General features: G+C 34.3%; 1 protein-coding gene across 1 annotated transcript in view; it reads left to right on the forward strand.

Annotated features, from left to right (window-relative positions):
* Positions 1-14,671: 14,671 nt before the first annotated feature.
* The window catches only part of LOC121431674 (glutamyl aminopeptidase-like), a 45,622-nt gene continuing 42,040 nt past the window's right edge, over positions 14,672-18,253 (forward strand). Inside the window, exon 1 of the mRNA XM_041629322.1 lies at positions 14,672-15,299. Coding sequence (XP_041485256.1) covers positions 14,967-15,299 — 333 coding nt within the window. The 5' untranslated portion in view covers positions 14,672-14,966. The remainder of the gene's footprint in view (positions 15,300-18,253) is intronic.

Below are 18,253 nucleotides of genomic sequence, written 5' to 3' on the forward strand. Positions count from 1 at the left end.
GTGTAATTTTAACACCTCAGGGTGTGGTCCTCTATTAACACCAATTGGTGTCAGTTTCAACACCGCAGTTTTTACAGTGTAACTTTAGATGTCGATGGATTCTGTTTACAAGTCATTTAAAAAGTGAAATTTGTCATTGTTCGTATCTGTCGTCGCATCTCGGCTATATTTGTTTGTTTTTCCACCTAAAAAGGGGGCTATTTGAGCATTTACCTTACAAATTGTTAGTGGATTTTAGAGAGTAAAACCTCAGTCACATATCTCCTACGTTGAGTTGAAAACAGCCGTTTTATTCATTTTTATTCAAACCACCTATGTAGCTGGTACAAGAAAATTTTAAAACGGCTATTTTTTACTGATTCAGATTCATTTCCAACAGAACATAATAATACAAATTATTTTCATTCATTTATAACAAACATTTAACAATACGATTAATTTTCACAATCATATTCAATAATATCAATGATAATCAACATATAGATATTTACAAAATATGGTACATTTTGTCGACAAATTATTATAATTTCAATAGAAAAAAAAGGTATCTGTGGAATCGCCGTATAGCCGCCGTATGGAAAATATGACATTGGTATATAAGATAGAGTTTGGTTTTATCATAAAAATTTCAGCCCACTACAACGATCTTTGCAAGTGGGGGTGCTGATTTAAATTCGAAAAGCCAAAAAGCCACCATACAATGGAAGTCGAATTGGTCCCGATAAATTTGAAAAGCAAAAAGAAAGAAAAAAGGTTTTCGCTACAAAATGAAAGTCAAATTGGTCCGGAAAAATATAAAAAGGAAAAAAAGAGTTTCGCTATTTTTTTTTACATGATATTCACCTCCTGTCCCGCTTTTGGCTAATTAACCCCCTCCCCCTTGGAATCCCGGTCCAACCGCCCTTGACGACACTCGGACGGTGGTTACATCGGTAAATTGCCAATTCGTCTACTGCCTACTCGTCCAATCACCACAATGTAGTGACAACATGGTCTATTTTCATTTAGTCTAATGCTATTTCGTCCATCAACATTTCGTCTAACAACCATTTGGTTCAATCATCTCTTCGTCTAATTACAATTTCGTCTATGACCATATATTCGCCTCATAAGCAATTTGGTCTAATATCCATTTCATTGTCATTCATTTTGCACAATTAACACTTAGTCCAATTAGACAAAATATTGATACACAATCATACAAAGAATGTTCCGTTAACAACTTAATTCAAAATCTGGCCTCAAATGAAAATAATGAGAATGGCTTATTAATATTTGGATGTTGGAGTTTCTGGAATAAAAAAATATACCGACCATTCAAAATTAACATTAGCAACATGCAGACCCACAATTTGTAGGCGTATTTCTACATGACCTCCCTGGCATTTATTATTTTTTATTTATTTATTCATTCGTATATAGAAATAGAAATACTAAAGAAATAGTAAAGGAGCTCGATAAATTATTTTTTGATTTCCTATGGAATGGACGACCCGCAAAGGTGAAACGGACTAATGTAGTTAGCACAATAGAGGAAGGTGGTCTAAATATGTTAGATGTTGAAACAAAAGTTGCGTCGTTGAATTTATTTTGGCTTTGTAAATATTTGAGTGATGAGTTAAACCCTGGATGTAAATGTATGTTTGATTACTGGTTTCAGCAACTGGGTGGTATAAAAGTTATTATGAATTGTAAATACAACATTAAGAACAAATGTTTTTTTGAAAACAGGATGCCTTATTTCTATTATAACTTGATATCAACGTTTTTCTTATTAAAAAGGTATAACTATTCAAGAAATATTCAAGCAGATATACAGCATAATTATCACAAAGAAATGATTTGGCTAAATAAAGACATCTTATACAAAGGGAAAATGTTATTTTATATGAATTGGATAAACTCTGATATTTTGTTCGTGGGGGATTTAATGGATGATAAGGGTTTTCTACCTATAGATAAGATTAGTGCAAAAATAGTAGTTAAGGATGGAAGGTGGTACAGTCAATATACTCGTATAAGACACGCTATTCAGTTATGTTGCAACATGTCTTTTTTTCTAGCACAAGTTTATTGCAAAAGAAGTATTCAGAATTTAGATCCAATGTTAATGTATATAATGATATTAGATTGGTTGATAGTATTATTTCATTAAGTAAATTGACAGTTAGGAAAATATATTATGAATTGATCAAAGTAAAAACCGAAGAATCTAGAGCTGAGGAATTTTGGAGTAATACGTTAGTATTTGACCGTTTACCAGTTTGGATAGATGTCTGGTTATTTAAGTTAAAGTTTGTTAAGGATAATGTATTGGTCAATTTTAATTTTAAGTTCATGTATAATATTTTGGCAACACCAGCTAACCTTTTTAAATGGAAATTAAAAGAAGATGATCAATGTTTTTACTGTGATCAAAAAGGTGATTGCAGTCATATGTTTTCTCTTGTAACATAATGATAATATTTTGGAAAAAAGTTGAAGAAAATGTACAGAAATATATTTTGCCAAATTTTCATTTCCAGCCATGTCATATACTATCAGGAATTTCATTTAGATCAAAAGAAAAAAATGATGTAGATATAATTTTGAATTATGCTTTATATACTATTTATAAATGTTTCGCTGGAAAAGAATTTAAAAGGAAAATAACGATTCAAAGGCTGTTTAATATTTTGTTTTACCTATTAAGATATCGTTTACAGATAGAAGAAAATGTGAAATCCAGAAAACCATGTATTTCCCTCCAGAAATGGAGGCATATGTTAGCACTGTGAATATATTTTGTTTGATGAATAAAGAAGACCAGCAATGGTTATTTTACAAAAAAAAATCATTCGTATATTCATATTCCACAATCATCAAAGTACATTTGATAGTAAATCATTTCCATTGAAAATGAAATTTGAGACGTACTGATTAAATGAAAAAAAAAGTGGAGGGGCCTACTGAAAAGCAAAGCTTGTAAGATGTAGACCCATTATCGAAATTTTATACAAGGGTAATTCGACATAAATTTAGCAAAATAATCAGCAAAATTCTATATATTTATTTAGATATAACACTGTAACACGAATTTATATACACTATATACAAAATTGTATATTGACTTTAAAATAATTAACACTACAGTGGATAAGTATGAAGTTCACAAGATATATCATTAAATCAGTAAGTTTTCAGGAGAAAATTTTTGAGTAATTTAAATTGATCCAGATTAGCTGCCTCTTTTATTACTCTGTCTCGAGAATTCCAGATTTGGGGTCCTGCTAAAAAATACAGTTTTGCTATAGAAATTACTGTTCTGCTGGTAAGTGATAGTCATTTGACTGTTTAGTATTATATAAATGCAAGTATTATTTCTTATAAATTTATTTTGTAGGACATTATGTATAGTATTTCTATGTATCTGATAAATGAATTGGAATAGTTATAGGCGGTACAGGTCACCGACTTTCAGGAGTCGTTTTTGACGAAATAATTAATCCGTATGAGATCTAAAGAGCATATTGCATATTAATCTTAGCAATTTTTTCTGAAATAGAAAGGCTTTGTTAAGTTTCGTTTGAAAGGCATTTTCCATGCCAGAATCCCATAATTAAGATATGGTAGAATTATTGCACAATACAACATGGATAGTGCCTGTGCTGGAAGAGAGTTTTAAGCTTGTTGATGACTCCAATATTTATTGCCACAGTTTTGCAAATATTGTTGATTTATGAGCATTCCACTTAAGTTTGTTATCAATAGTAAGACCTAAAATGTTTTGTTTGCACTTTATATTATCTAAAAGTATTTGATGTGGCAGATGTTTCAATGAATGAATAAAAGCTTGTAGTTTTTTTTTTTAGATTCAACAACAGTTTGTTGGCTTTAATCCTGTTTGTTACTCTTTCTGCCAATGTTATGACCCACTGCCTCAGATACATTCTTAAAATTCATCATATTCGTGTAGAGAAATTACTTCTACTCAACAACCAACCTGCGGATAGCCGCTGATCCTCGAATACCGGGGGAAGAACAACTAAGAAGAAGAAGTTACTTTTTTTAATTCTGTATTCATAGTGCTCAAAAGTACATATGGATCATGATGGGTGCAGGAAATATTGGAATCAGCAAAGAGAATAAATCAGAGCACATGAGATGAATTTGTCATATCATTTACATAAAGTACATATTTCATCATTACCCAATAACACACCCCTATACGAAACATTATTTGAATAGGGGTGATATACCGGGGTACTATGGATAGGGGTAAGACAATGTATCTTCTCAATTGAATGACAGGTGTATGGTACTCCTTTCTATTGAAAACAAACTGGGTGTGACAAGATCCGGTTTGATGTGACTATTAACGATGATGATCTTTTAAGCCATTGACGCAACCTGGCCAGTTCATTAATAGGTAAATTGCTATTTAATTCATATGCAGTCAAGTAGACCTTGGGCTAATTATCATTACCCAACCATTATCAGTTAATGGAATAGATTATATAGAGTTAAACTTTGGTGATGAAACAATATCCATTCACTCTAAAAAAAAAAAAGTTTACCAAATATTGGGTAAAATGGGAACCTGCATCCTGCATGTTGATACCCAATATTCTGTAAAGTTTACGCAATGTTGCGTTGGAAATAGCCCAATATGGGATTAAAAAAAAAACAGCAAACGTGCATGTTCCATTTCTCCCCAATATTGGGCAACTTTTTACACAGTGTTTTTAGTGTGTTTGCGTTTATCTGATGCGAATACACCCAGGGGTTGGCGCTTAACAATATATATATATATATATATATATATATTATAAGAAGCATTATGCGTTACAACACCAATGTATATCGAACTAATATTTTGGCCGTATATTGAACTCTGGTTTAACTTGACCCGTGGTCTGAAAGTTGTGATAGTCAAGTTGGAACCAAGTCCCCATAAAAATATACGATCAAAGTACCATCATATTTGACAGTAAAACATACTTATAATAGTTACCATCACCATTAAATCATAAAGTAATTGTCCCAGTATATCTTCATGAAGCGAACAGTGGAAACTCTCCATAATTTCCTTTTTATTGTTTCCACCATAGAAAATGTAAAAACATTAGTAAATTCATCTGTTCAGGAAGGACATAAATTTTTGTTCGAGGTGAAAATGAGGAGAAAGATCAAATTAAAATATTTCATTAAAAGCTAGTGAGTGGGTGGAGTCATCGGTCCCCTCATTCTCAGAATATACGACCTTCACGATACGAAGCTAAGAACACAAGCATGACAAGTGTAAATGCCTTAGTGTAGTCCTCTCGATACCCGACGGTGCAGTTTTAACTTCATTCAATGTTTTTTTTCGGTGTATGATTCGGCATTTTGTAAAACAATATTACCCATCATTTTGATTTCGGGGGAGGTGGGGGGGGGGGGGAGTGGCAAGAAGACCTAAATGCGATATCACATTTTCTTTCTCTGTCGAATGAGGGGAAATTGATTTACACGACTCATAGCTCTCTTTTTTATCAAAGTATAATGAAACGCCGATTCACCCCCCCCCCTTCAGTGCTGATTCGCTTGCGTTCTACGCAATTTTATTGTAGAGTTAACATGTTTTCGCTATGCAACCGTAAGCCGCTAGTACAGTCGCATCAAATAGAAACAATCCTCAAAGTAATTCGATTATTTAAAATACGTGTAGAATATCACTTCATTCATTGGACAAAAATAATAGTTTGTTCCATTATCATGGACCAAAGCCTGTTTTAAATTTGAGTATGCACATTGAATGATCTTTCATTTTCAAAGTTTTGATTTTTACTGAAAGAGTATACCTACCGTAAACACAACAAAGGCATGTGCAAAAGGTGCTACCTTGTCTGTTTGTAAACTTTGCAATTAATTTAAAGGACAAGTCCACCCCAACAAAAACTTGATTTGAATAAAAAGAGAAAAATTCAACACTGAAAATTTCATCAAAATTGGATGTAAAATAAGAAAGTTTCGCTTATTTTCAACAAAATAGTTATATGAGTTATGAACGAGTCAGTTACATCCAAATGAGAGAGTTGATGACATCACTCACTCACTCACTATTTCTTTTGTATTTTATTATATGAAATGTGAAATATTTTTATTTGCTCGTCCTTGTCATGTAAAATGAAGTTTCATTCCTCCCTGAACACGTGGAATTTCATTATTTTAACATTTTGTGCTTCAGGCAAGGAGGTCCTAATCGTCAAATTCGTAAAAATTGAAATAATGTATGATTCAAACAATAAAAACAAAAGAAATAGTGAGTGAGTGACATCATCGACTCTCTCATTTGGATGTAACTGGCTCGTTCATAATACTATTTTGTTGAAAATAAGAGAAACTTTGAAATGTCATAACTTTCTTATTTTACATCTGATTTTGATGAAATTTTCAGCATTGTGCTTGTCTGATTTTTATCTATTGATTCAAATCAACATTTTTCTGAGGTGGACTTGACCTTTAATTACTTTAAAGGATTCCCTTTCACGACAAAATCAAATACAAAATAACAATAAGAAGATTTATATTATTAATTTATATCTTTTTTATGAAACTTAATCTTAAGATTGAGTTAAGGAGAATAGAAAAGGATAATCTCTTTATATAGAGTTTACTATTAAGCTGTCATTATGATTTGTTGGAAAAATCTTCGAATAGCCCTTTTTTATTTAATAGATAATATAAAAAATCAACGAAAAGGGACACTTAATACACCGAGAATTCAATTCTTCATAGAGAATATCAGAAAGTGAAAAGTGAGATGACGATCACTGTAAATGTGCAATAATAGAATATTGAAATAATACATACCTTAATACTTTACATTATTGACCCTGCGCCAAAATTTAAGACAGGGTGAAAATGGTTATACCGCCCTCACAAGTCGACTGTCGATGTCGACTCTACCCGATATCATAACATCAGCAGTCCTCAAAAAGATTATTTTTTTTATAAAAAGAAACCCTCTGTGTGATATCAAACTGAAATACAATAATTATGATATGATCGACATACTAAAAGGTCCAGATTGATTGTTCTCATGGGGCCGTCTTATAAACGATTTGAATTTTCGACAGTTTGAATTTAAACTCAAATTGCGAGTGGGCTAAAGTGAGAATTCGCATAAAAGAACAACACAAGACCATGTCATTATAGAGTAAATGGAAATGATGTCTGGTGAAGATTTTGGTAAGTTTTCATTCATTTCGAGCACTTATGGTCCACATTTTACAAAGAATTGCGATTGATACAATCAGCTACAACTATGGAAAGCCAACAGCGTCATCATCTAAGAGCATGTTTGTTTAACATATTTTCTAGACAAGATGTCCATTCATAAATATATAGTATTCTTGAAAATTCAGTGTGCTTATTGTCGGTTACAAAGGATACTGTGCAAATTCCCTGAGGAAAAAAATGGTATTGATAGGTTTCCATACACTTGAGACCGATCGGATCAATCGTAGCTCTTTGTAGGATGGGGCCCTGCATTGCAAAAACTCTGGTATTGATATACCACCATCCCGGAATCTATGTCCACACTAGAGAAGTGTTAAACAACACCAGTTTGGTTTCGGTCTAACACCAGATAGGTGTTAATACAACACCAATTAGTATTAAAACGACATCGGTTTCATTCCAAACTGGTGCTGTTTCATTACCGCTCTGGTGTGAAAATAATAGATTCCTATGGTAAATCAACCAATGGAGTTCTTACAGAGTGGTTGGAATTCCGGGATAGATGGACTGTTGTGTATAATAGCAACTTCCATATTCAATTCATTTTGTCCAATTAGAGATTGGCTATGATCCTTACATTCGTAACTGGGAGAACAGTGTCCGCTACTGATGAGGCTACCCTGTATAAACAAGACTTAGTAATAATCCTCAATTTTGTAAGCGATCTCAATCTGAATTTGATTCAATACTGATATCGCATGTTGAGACGATGCCCTGCTATTGATTCCACAGAAAAGAATTAAAACTGAATGGAAATTTGAAGATGAACAAAATAAGCGCACGCTATTTCATTTCTGTCAGAGTAGGGAACTATTTAATGATGGCAGAATGGGGGCGGCATACAATTTTCTGACGAAAAGGTCGAAATGCAATCAATATATCTCATGGAAAAAAAGTTGCATTTACAATTCAAAACTGCTCCTTTATGGATCATAAGGGAGGGGGGTGTATTTGCCTGGTATATAAAATATATACATCATCAGGCCCGTTGCTAGGGGGTTCGATCCCTTCTCTTCAAATTTTGACAAGCAAAAAAAAGAGGGCATCAGCATTTACCGTTGGGCCTTTGATTCTGACATATTTGACAAGCAAAGAAAAAATAAGCCCCCAAAAGGGTATCAGTCAAAATTGTTTGGTAATTCGTACCCCCCCCCCGGCTAAGGGCTTGTATATGTACATAATTGTGTACAGCACTGATCTGAATAGATTTAGATTTTAGATTTATTTATTTCCGTTCAACAAAATTTTCAAAATATAAACAAAGTAACAACACATATCTAATGTAATACAGAATCATATGTTATGACATTTCATAACAAATATTGAAGATAAATTAAACAAAACTAAATTGAGTTGCAATTATTTCATCATTTTTTCATCAGGTAAATGGGTACCGGTAGGAAGTAATTCCTTAAGAAGCTGTGTGCGCTATGAACGCCTAGCTTAGTCGGGTAATATAGGAGCGCCTTGAGCACCTAACAAGGTGGATATGTGCGCAGTATAAATATCCTATATTATTATTATCATCTAGAAAAAGAATGTGGACATGAACCAAGAATGACTTGGTAAGAAAAGCAAAGCTTCAGAAGGCAAGTCCCTAAATTTAGTTTAAATACGAATTAACAAAATATATACAAAAATGGAAACGGACACGGAAGACGAGATTAGAACAAATAATCTACAAAATATCAAGATAAAGCGAATAAGTGACAATAAATATAAGAGAAAGTAGGTCAAATAATGATAATTACAATGATAACGAAAATAGTAATGATGATTTTGTAAAAAGAACTTACAAAATTATATTAGGAAGAAATAAAGAGGCAAAGGAAAGAAAGAGGGAGAGAAGGGAGGTGCAAATAAAAACTGAAAACGAAAAGAGGAACATGGCAGGTGCACAGGTCGTAATGCATTGTTGCATGTCGTAGTGTCATTTTTTAAGAAAAAGTAATATTTGACAAATTTATAGGTAGTTAAAGGTTAGGTTATTTTATAGTTTTAGTTTATGTATTAGCTTGACTTGTTTATGTGAAGTATTGGCAAATTAGCATATTTTTAAGTTTGTGTTTAAAAATATTAAGGCTTGGAGATTCTTTGAAGTCGTTGGGCAGGGAATTCCAATACACTGTTCAAAAAAGACATTTTTTTTTTGCTGATATAGTATAGTGAGTGATTATATTACCGACCGGCCTTGTATTACCGAACGCGCGCATCATATGCGTCAGAAAATAATCAAATACGCTCAAACCTTTGCAACTTCCTTCCAAAAGGAACTTAAATAGAAAAATGATGAAAAATTATCAAAAACACAATTTCGAAGTCTTTATATCCTCAAAACAATAAAATATGGTCAAAATAGCTCATCAGTGACTTTGTTGTTTTCCCAACTTTTCCCATAGAAAACACACGTTCGGTAATACGATACCTTTTCAAGTGACCAAAATATTTCACTTGCGAAGAGGGGTCCGATTGGAAGCTGATGTCGTAAAAATGAAAAACAATTTCGGCAAAATTTCTGCATATTTATATTTTGTAGGTATTTGTGTATTTATGGTGAAAGTTTGGTGAATTTTATTGGAATAATGTGTTTGATATGATCAAATTCATGAAAAGTGTTCGGTAATACGATCCACTACCATACGTGTTGGGGGGAGTGATGATAGTTGCGTTATATATAACAGATAGCAATTATCTGTTCATTTGCACCGATCTGATAATATACATGTATAGATCAGAGGAATTTGCTACCCCAACAATATTTTAAAAAGCAAATGGGGGATAAGGTAAGAAATTAAAGATTTGATCTGATAACAAGCACCGTTCAGGGTTGTGTAACTCAGTCCTTTTTGATTGAAAACAAATTACGCCCCTTTCGGTCGTCTTGTGCCACTCAGTCCCCTTCAAAATCTGGATCCGTTGCTGAGTAGATTAAGTAATCACCACCATACATTTAATTCAGAGGCGGGTAAACAGTGACCTAATGAGCCCAAAAATTGAGGGGGCTCGACATGGCGTATCGTGTAAGATTAAAAGATAGTTGTGAGCGAAGTGAGCGAGCAAAAATTTCGACATTTTCATCGCAAATATCAATGAAAGTTTGTGATCGTTTATGATGTTCAAACTAACAAAATCATAATTTTCACCCTTATCCCTATTCTTATTTTTTTCTTCCTGGTTCTGATTTATTTATTTATTCATTTATTTATTTATTTATTTATATATTTATTTATTTATTTATTTAATTATTGATTATTTATTTATTTATTTATTCATTTATTTATTTATTTATTTATTCATTTATTTATTTATTGATATATTTGGAGGGGGGCAAGAGACCTCCAAGCCTCCCATCTGTACGCCAGTGCGGGTAAAGAATTGACATGTGAGGGGGCAGTTGTGTACACAAAAATTATTTCTACACCCCCCCCCAAAAAAAAAAAAAGTCAACGGTCACCATCATAAAGACACCTCCACCCCCCTTAAAAAAACACATTGTCCCTTAAAGTTAAAAATGAGAAATTATGGTTTTATTATCTAGTTTTTCATGCATACAATTTTTTTCTTAGAAAAGAAATGTCTGGGGGCGGGCCAAAACCCACTCTGCCCCCTGGATCAGTATTGTAGAACCAGACAGGCATAAATTTCGCGAGCGAAGAAACTATCAAATTAAGGAAACTCGATGGAAATTGTCATGTGCAGAAATACAATACAGCAAAATGAAGCAAACATGTCATTTTAAAATGAGGTATAACCCTCATTTAACATTCTCCTGTCTTTAATAAACTACATGTGTATAATAAATTAGGTTTTGAAAAAATACAAACCTTGTATTCAGATGTTTGTTAAGAATCTGAATAAGCTAATGGAAATGATTTGAAAATCTTGCTTAGCAGTCTTGCATTAAGTTGTGCGTAGCATATAGGCATAAGGACAATTTCATAAAACATCCCTTGTATTTTTGCCAGTTCGGGCAGGTGACAACGCACCTCCTTTCCCCCTTTTTTATTTTATCATTTGTTTTTAATTGATGTTTGCTTTTGAGGACCTTGGGGCGTTATCAGGAGGCAGTATTTACAAAACGGTCCTAATGTCTGAGTGCGTGCTATGGCATTTGCCACTACATTATGAACCTTATCACGATATAGCTCAATGGAAACATCAAAATGCTTCCGACAAAATGATTAAAAATCAGTTTTGATTCTGAGGCCCAGTTTTGCACTAAGAATGCTAAATCCCACAAAATAGAGCATTAAATGAAATCATGAAAAGATGAATATGATACATCTAGAATTATTGTATGCATAATTATACATTTTACCGCTTTTTGCAATCTAACTTATTTCAGGCGACGATCACTCCTGATTACATCATCATGAAGTCGATTTTTTATGCTGGGCCTGATATATGCTGTATGTACTTTGGCAGTGGTACTGTTCCAGTATGGCAATATTGCTACGATTTGGTAAAACTTCAGATCGGGCAGGATCCTAGCGAAAAAAAAGTGTCCAAATGAAAGGGGCGTCAATTACGTCCGCGTGCCACTGTTAGTACGCCATGAAAGACCTGATTACGGCCATCCCACGTCTTCACACCGAGTCGTTGACACTTTTTCCCTTTCCCACCACGATTCAAAATGATAGGTGTTAATCTGATCGGGAAGATCGGCATGACAATTTTGAACATGTTCAATTTTTGTTTTTTAGCCGACCACACCCATCTGAATATTAGGCCCGCTGTTAGCCCGTCCTCACAACGTTGCTATTACGCTGCCCCGATGCCAACCGACTCCTCTTCGCCCCCCCCCCCGCCGCCGATTTAATGATAGGGGTTTTACATTAGATCGTTACAGTGGAGTGGCACCTTTACTAAAGTTCGGAAATCTTACAGTGTGCGCTTTAGGTTTCTTTTGAATGGGCGCAAATATGGACACCTCCAGATCGTCAGGATGTACTATTTAAACATCAATATAATATAAATACACATATTTGGCAAAGACTGGGCAAGTGTTTAACTCCAAGTTCCATTCAGGGCTTAAAGTTCCTCTTTTCTTGTCCGATCTGGACCTTTCGTTATAGAACCCCCAGCATATTCCGAGTCAATGAGGAGCCTGTGTACTGTATATAGTCAGGACTCAAACTGCCTCCAGGGCGATCATAGCTAAATCACGTTATTTTCAATCACATCCTGTGGCTTCCGTCGATTTGAAGTCGGGTCTTGCAATTGGGTGACACGACATTTAATCCGGCGACAATTGCTTCGGACTTTATTTCGTCTATGGGCCAAGAGGGTTATGTTTAGCGTTGCAATAGGGTTTGGGCTAGGTCTAGGATAGGGTACAGTGTTAAATCCAAGGTTAACATGGTTAAAGTTGGTAATTCTATTGGAATTCATGGCGGAGCAATTGCCATCGGAGCAACTGCCATGGAACCTGTAACTGGTGCAGGCAGACCGCATGTCCCTAATGTGCTAACATGGCTAATGAGCATAAAGGCCGTATCCATCCACATCCTCTCGTGGGTGAATCCACCTCACTGCAAAATATCGTGAATCATGAGATTTTCTTCCTCTAAGAATTTACCTACTTTATCCTAAAAAACAAATTAAATATCATTGCACAATGGACATGATAGTAAATGATTCTCTTTCATATTGGTCAATTATTTTGTTTAAAAATATATGGATAAATAAATGAAATGTGCCTCAAAACTGAATTTTCTTCGTCTGCATTATTTTCAAATTGTGCAAACATTTTTATTTTGAGCCTCAATGATATGTAATCCTATATAACATATCACCACAAAGCCGAAATCCTGTGCTTTCTCACAATGTCGCTCTTGATATGCTGCACCTTTTAAGATCACACTTTTCCCTCCAGGATGCAAGGCGAGATTTCTCAAATTTTGGAGTAGCATGATATCCAGAGTTCAGATTGGCTGGATAAGGTTTCAAAGCAACAGGCGCGGGTAATTTGAAGAGATGCTTATAACATTGGAGGGTTCCCAGCATGAAAACCGTTGGAATTAGGGTGGGTATGTGGTCTTTTTAACCAATCAGAGTGCAGTATTCTTATTTTCAAGGTGCTTAATGTACTTGGCTAATGAAAAGTGTGATCTTGACCCGAGTAAACCTTTTCTTATTTTAAAACCTATATCATTTTAACACATACACATTTAGCTTTATCATGATCTAAAAATCATTTGGGCTAAATAAATACCAAAATGTAAAAATAGCAACTTTTGTCAGATGAAAATAATTATTTTGTAGCAGGTTTTAGATTTTAAGTTTCACCTACATTACGAAATTTTATTATAGATTTGAAGGCATGACCTGAAACATACAAGATATTTTATTTTGTATTCGCAACATAAGAATTACAAAGAAATTTGTATTCCACTGGTTTATAGAAAGATAATAGACATGCACTAACAAAACAAAACAAAGAAACAAATAAATTACTCAGGTATAAATATAATCAAGCAGAATGATGGCACATCATACAAAGTGAATGATTATTCTTAATACGATGATAAAAAATTCATGAAATTTGATTGATATTTATAGCAGCATTGGTCCGCATCAGGCTCATTAAATATGAAAAACCAGAAGTTGTATATTTATATTGTATTTTTGCTTCCTTTGATTTTTTAGAAAGTCCTTTTATCATGAAAGTTATTAATAGGTGCCTTTCGATTGTGGAATTCAAGTGACAAGAGAGATCATAATAATGTTGAATTTGATATGGATTTCTTAATTAATACGATAAAATGAAACTATAACATTGAATCAAACCCAATGATTGATTTCATGAATTTTTATATCATTTCATTATCACTTGAAAAAATATTTCATTTAAGTCTTGCCTATCCAAGAGAAAATAACAAGATAATCTGCAAACATTTCTTCTTTCAAGCCAAGAATCTTGTTTTAATCATATTTCACTTTTATACTTTTATAAAATGATGACACGAACATACACACACCCTCACACACAAACAAAAATCATTCTCGGTTGAACAGACTCACAACAGTGCAAACATGGAACATACACTAATTGTAACAAAATTATATCATGAAATATATCTCTGTGTCGAATCGATTCTTAAATGACTGAATACGGAAGATATCATTTCATAAATTAACCGCAAAGTTGTTGACAATGATGATATTTGCTATCATGAATGTGCAGTGATGTTTGTCCTAAATAGTTTATCTGTATTTTATTCAGATCTACACGAAGAAATCGAGGGTTTTAATCATATCACGGTGGGCGTTCCTATATAATATTACCCAATAATGAACTTTGACCAGGCTAATACTGATAACTTTTCATTCATTGCTATTTATTTTGTTCACGACATACACTCTATAGGAGAGGTTATAACTGTTATGATCGTCGTAACCTTTTAAAGTCGGTAAATATATCAACTGTATCCTCTTTTGAGTCAATAGCTTTATGAGAGTGGGCTACTGGTTGCTACGTAAGGGTAAATCGATAGTAGTAGGCAGTGATCGTTGAATGATATCGGACAGCAACTGTCTGCTACTGTAAAACGCACGGAGCAGATAAGTTGCGAAGGCGTTGCGCCAGGGTAGGCTACAAGGGCTGTTGCAGAAGACACGGGAACAGATCATTGTTGACTCGAACTTGGATAGATCGCCTGCTGCGTTTATTGTCGTATTGAAATCAAAAGAAAGGCGACAAAATGGATGAACCGGAGTCGAAAAGTGGATATTTCATCCGTAAGAGTCAAATGGTTGCTGCCGTTGTTTTGGCAGGATGTCTTTGCCTCATGGTCGGACTGATGTGCGGTCTCTTACCCCAGACTGAGATCTGCGAGGCGCCTCCGGTCGAAGGGGTGGTCAATGATGCTGAGAGCGCTGGTGACGTACCCAAACACGATGCCGGACCCGGCGTGACCAATAATGAGGAGTGGCACGAATTACGGCTACCGACCACCGTCAAGCCAACTCACTATCATCTACTACTTCATCCCAATCTGACCACGAATTACTTCACCGGTGAAGTCACCATCGATGTAAGTATTTATCGGAATATCTTGTTCAGCAAATTATTTATTTCGCCACTCTCTACCCATGAATATTTCTCAAACTTATTTACGTTAAAATTTAGCGAAATTAGATATTTTCATTTTTGTATTGGCAATGCGTATTGCATTATCTAACATGTCTAATAGGCATATTGCTGATAGGTGTAACTTGATATCCCTACGTGCTTTGTGTAGGCATATGCCATAATTATTAGGTAAGATTTTGCAATTAAATAACTAAAAACCAAACTTTGTAGTTTCTTTACGCGTAGACACGTGAGGAGGAGGAGGAGGGGGGGGGGTAAAGTTCCATTACAGTTGTACCTCTTTCATGACGGTAGCTATTCATAAATAGGGTATTAATAGTAGATCAATATATATCATGTTAACATGCGCATCAAACACATGAGCTAAAGATTACCTTTATACATTACGTATCAGTGCAAAAAATCATCAGATTCTTGCTTATTGACTGGCCTCAGAGGAAATTCTGAAAGGAAATTTAATAATTAACCGCCATCCCTTCCACAAGTAGCGAATCAACCCAAATTTCATTGTTTACCAACTGGAGAATTAACACATAGTCATGATAGTCATGGACAACTTCGACTACTATATGTGTACCATTAAGTAGAGGCAAAAGTTGACCCCCTATAAAAAAGAATAAAGAGAACATTTTTTTTAAAACAAGTGCACACCTAGTTACCAATAATGCATAAAGCATTTCCATTTATTTGAAAGCAGGATAAAAGAGCATTGTAGATGCACACATGGCAGCCCATGGCAGTGTCCTTCGATTACAGTTTTTGCGATTTTTCGGGAAATGGAGAGCCAATTCCGTCGCCAGTTGTTTATAACAATGCTAAAGTCACACCAACGCTACTGACTCTATATCGATCAACTGCATGCCATGGACAATAACGTAATAGCTTTGATCGGTCTCGAGTGAGATTCTCCAGTGGCATTTGGGTGGAAACAGTTGTAGAGATTTGTATCTTGAAAGGTAAACCAAGAAAATATAGATGGAAAGGGCAGCCCAATTTCAATAAGGTTTCATCTACAACATGATTTTTGTCACTTTTAATTTTCGTTTCCGTGGAGCTTAGTTTTTTATCAAAATCTGGATTGACTGAGCTCAAAAAGTGCCTTTTGATGTATGTGCCAGGTCATTTTTTCAAGGTCGGCTTGAGCAAAAAGGTGAAACTTCTTTGCCTCATATTGTTCATATTATTTTATAAAATACAGCGATAAATAATAGGTATGTAGGTTGGTAGATGGATAGATAGATAGCTAACTATAGATAGAGACAGATAGAGGGGGGGGGGGGGTCTACAAGTAAGGATCGAAGCGAGGCAGAGTTAGCAGAAAGGAGAATTAGTCATGACTAAACTGTCCCATCTAATTAGAATCTCACCATAACAATTTGTTTCGATAGAAACAAAGTCGTGAGTACAGGAGTACATGAATAGTTAGATGAATAGATAAATAGATAGATAGATTAGATAGATTAGATAGATTCATAGATAGATAGATAGGTTGACGTATATGTGGGTAGACAGGAAGGTATGAAGGGAGAAATGCAGAGTGATAGATATACATGTACATACACATTTAAAGATAGATACGTAACATACATCTAGGTAGGCAGATCATGTGATATAACGATATTTAGATAACGAATCCAAAGATTGAGCCAATATGTACCCTCTTAATCCAATCAATAAGCGCATAACAGCAGATTATAAAACTTCGATCGTTGAATTACTCATTATCCCAAAATAAAAACGCCTAAATTTGCATAATTTAGACCACCCGTTGTTAATAAGTAAACTCTAAATTCCATGCAAATTTGACGGTGGTAGGAAATAAATATCAGAGAGAAGATGTCAATGAATAAAACATTTCTCCCTAGAAATCAGAGAAAAGTCCATATAGCTAGGCCAGGTACATAATGTACATCCACTGCTTACATATTCCCTACCAAGATTTTACACTCCGCTTATTTTTTATTAGATTGATAAATGAAAAATTGATTAAACTCTTGATAATTAAAAAAGCCTTAACTTTGACTGAATATTAATGCAGTTCAAATCAGGTTAGTACTCTGTGAATCCTAGTATATGTTTTCAGGCGTTTTCACCCCCGTCCGACCCAATATATACCAATAAATTACGAGAACTTGTTCAGGATTTAAAATAACCCAAAGGTTATGATTTAAGACTCTCGCATTCCTATAAAATATGCCTTTTGCTTTACATCAATTATTTTATCAAAAATTAAAAAAGATCCTTCTAAGTAGTGGGTATATTCTTTCAGGTATACTTTTCGAGATTTTTTTCCCACACTGAAAAAGCCTGACATTTTATGATGGGGCGGGTACGAAAGCCCCCCCCCCCCACGTATTATGGGATTATCAGTTCAGTGATCCAGGGGTGCGTGGATTATTAATGAATCACGGCGATGAAAAATGGGAAAATATCCAGAAACATATACACAAAATACTCTGAAACAGGATGTTTAGTAATCTGTAGAGAACAAATTATAAACACATTTCTCGCGACCTACATCGTGTATATTTGTCCGGAAAGTATATCATCGTGATTATACAATTAGTAAACATGACGTTTTTTTTCAATTTATCATTGTTTTATATACAATCGCAAATATTGTACATGCAAATGTCAACAAAGTATGAATACTTGGAAATAAATATGTATTGATCACTCTATTCAGAACTAATGATATTATCGCTTTGAAGTATTTGTTTCAATTGCGAAATGGAAACAGTTTGCTGTTCTTTTTATTTAAATTTGCGAATACGCCCTCAAAATTTCGTTTTGAAATTCACCTTTAAATTTCGACAACAAAAGGAAATTATGGTAATCATGACAAAAATATTTGGGGCTATCTTTCCATATCGTGGAATGTTAGACCTGTTTGAA

This window comes from Lytechinus variegatus, chromosome 18 (assembly GCF_018143015.1).
Source record: "Lytechinus variegatus isolate NC3 chromosome 18, Lvar_3.0, whole genome shotgun sequence".
Classification (NCBI taxonomy): Eukaryota; Metazoa; Echinodermata; class Echinoidea; order Temnopleuroida; family Toxopneustidae; genus Lytechinus; species Lytechinus variegatus.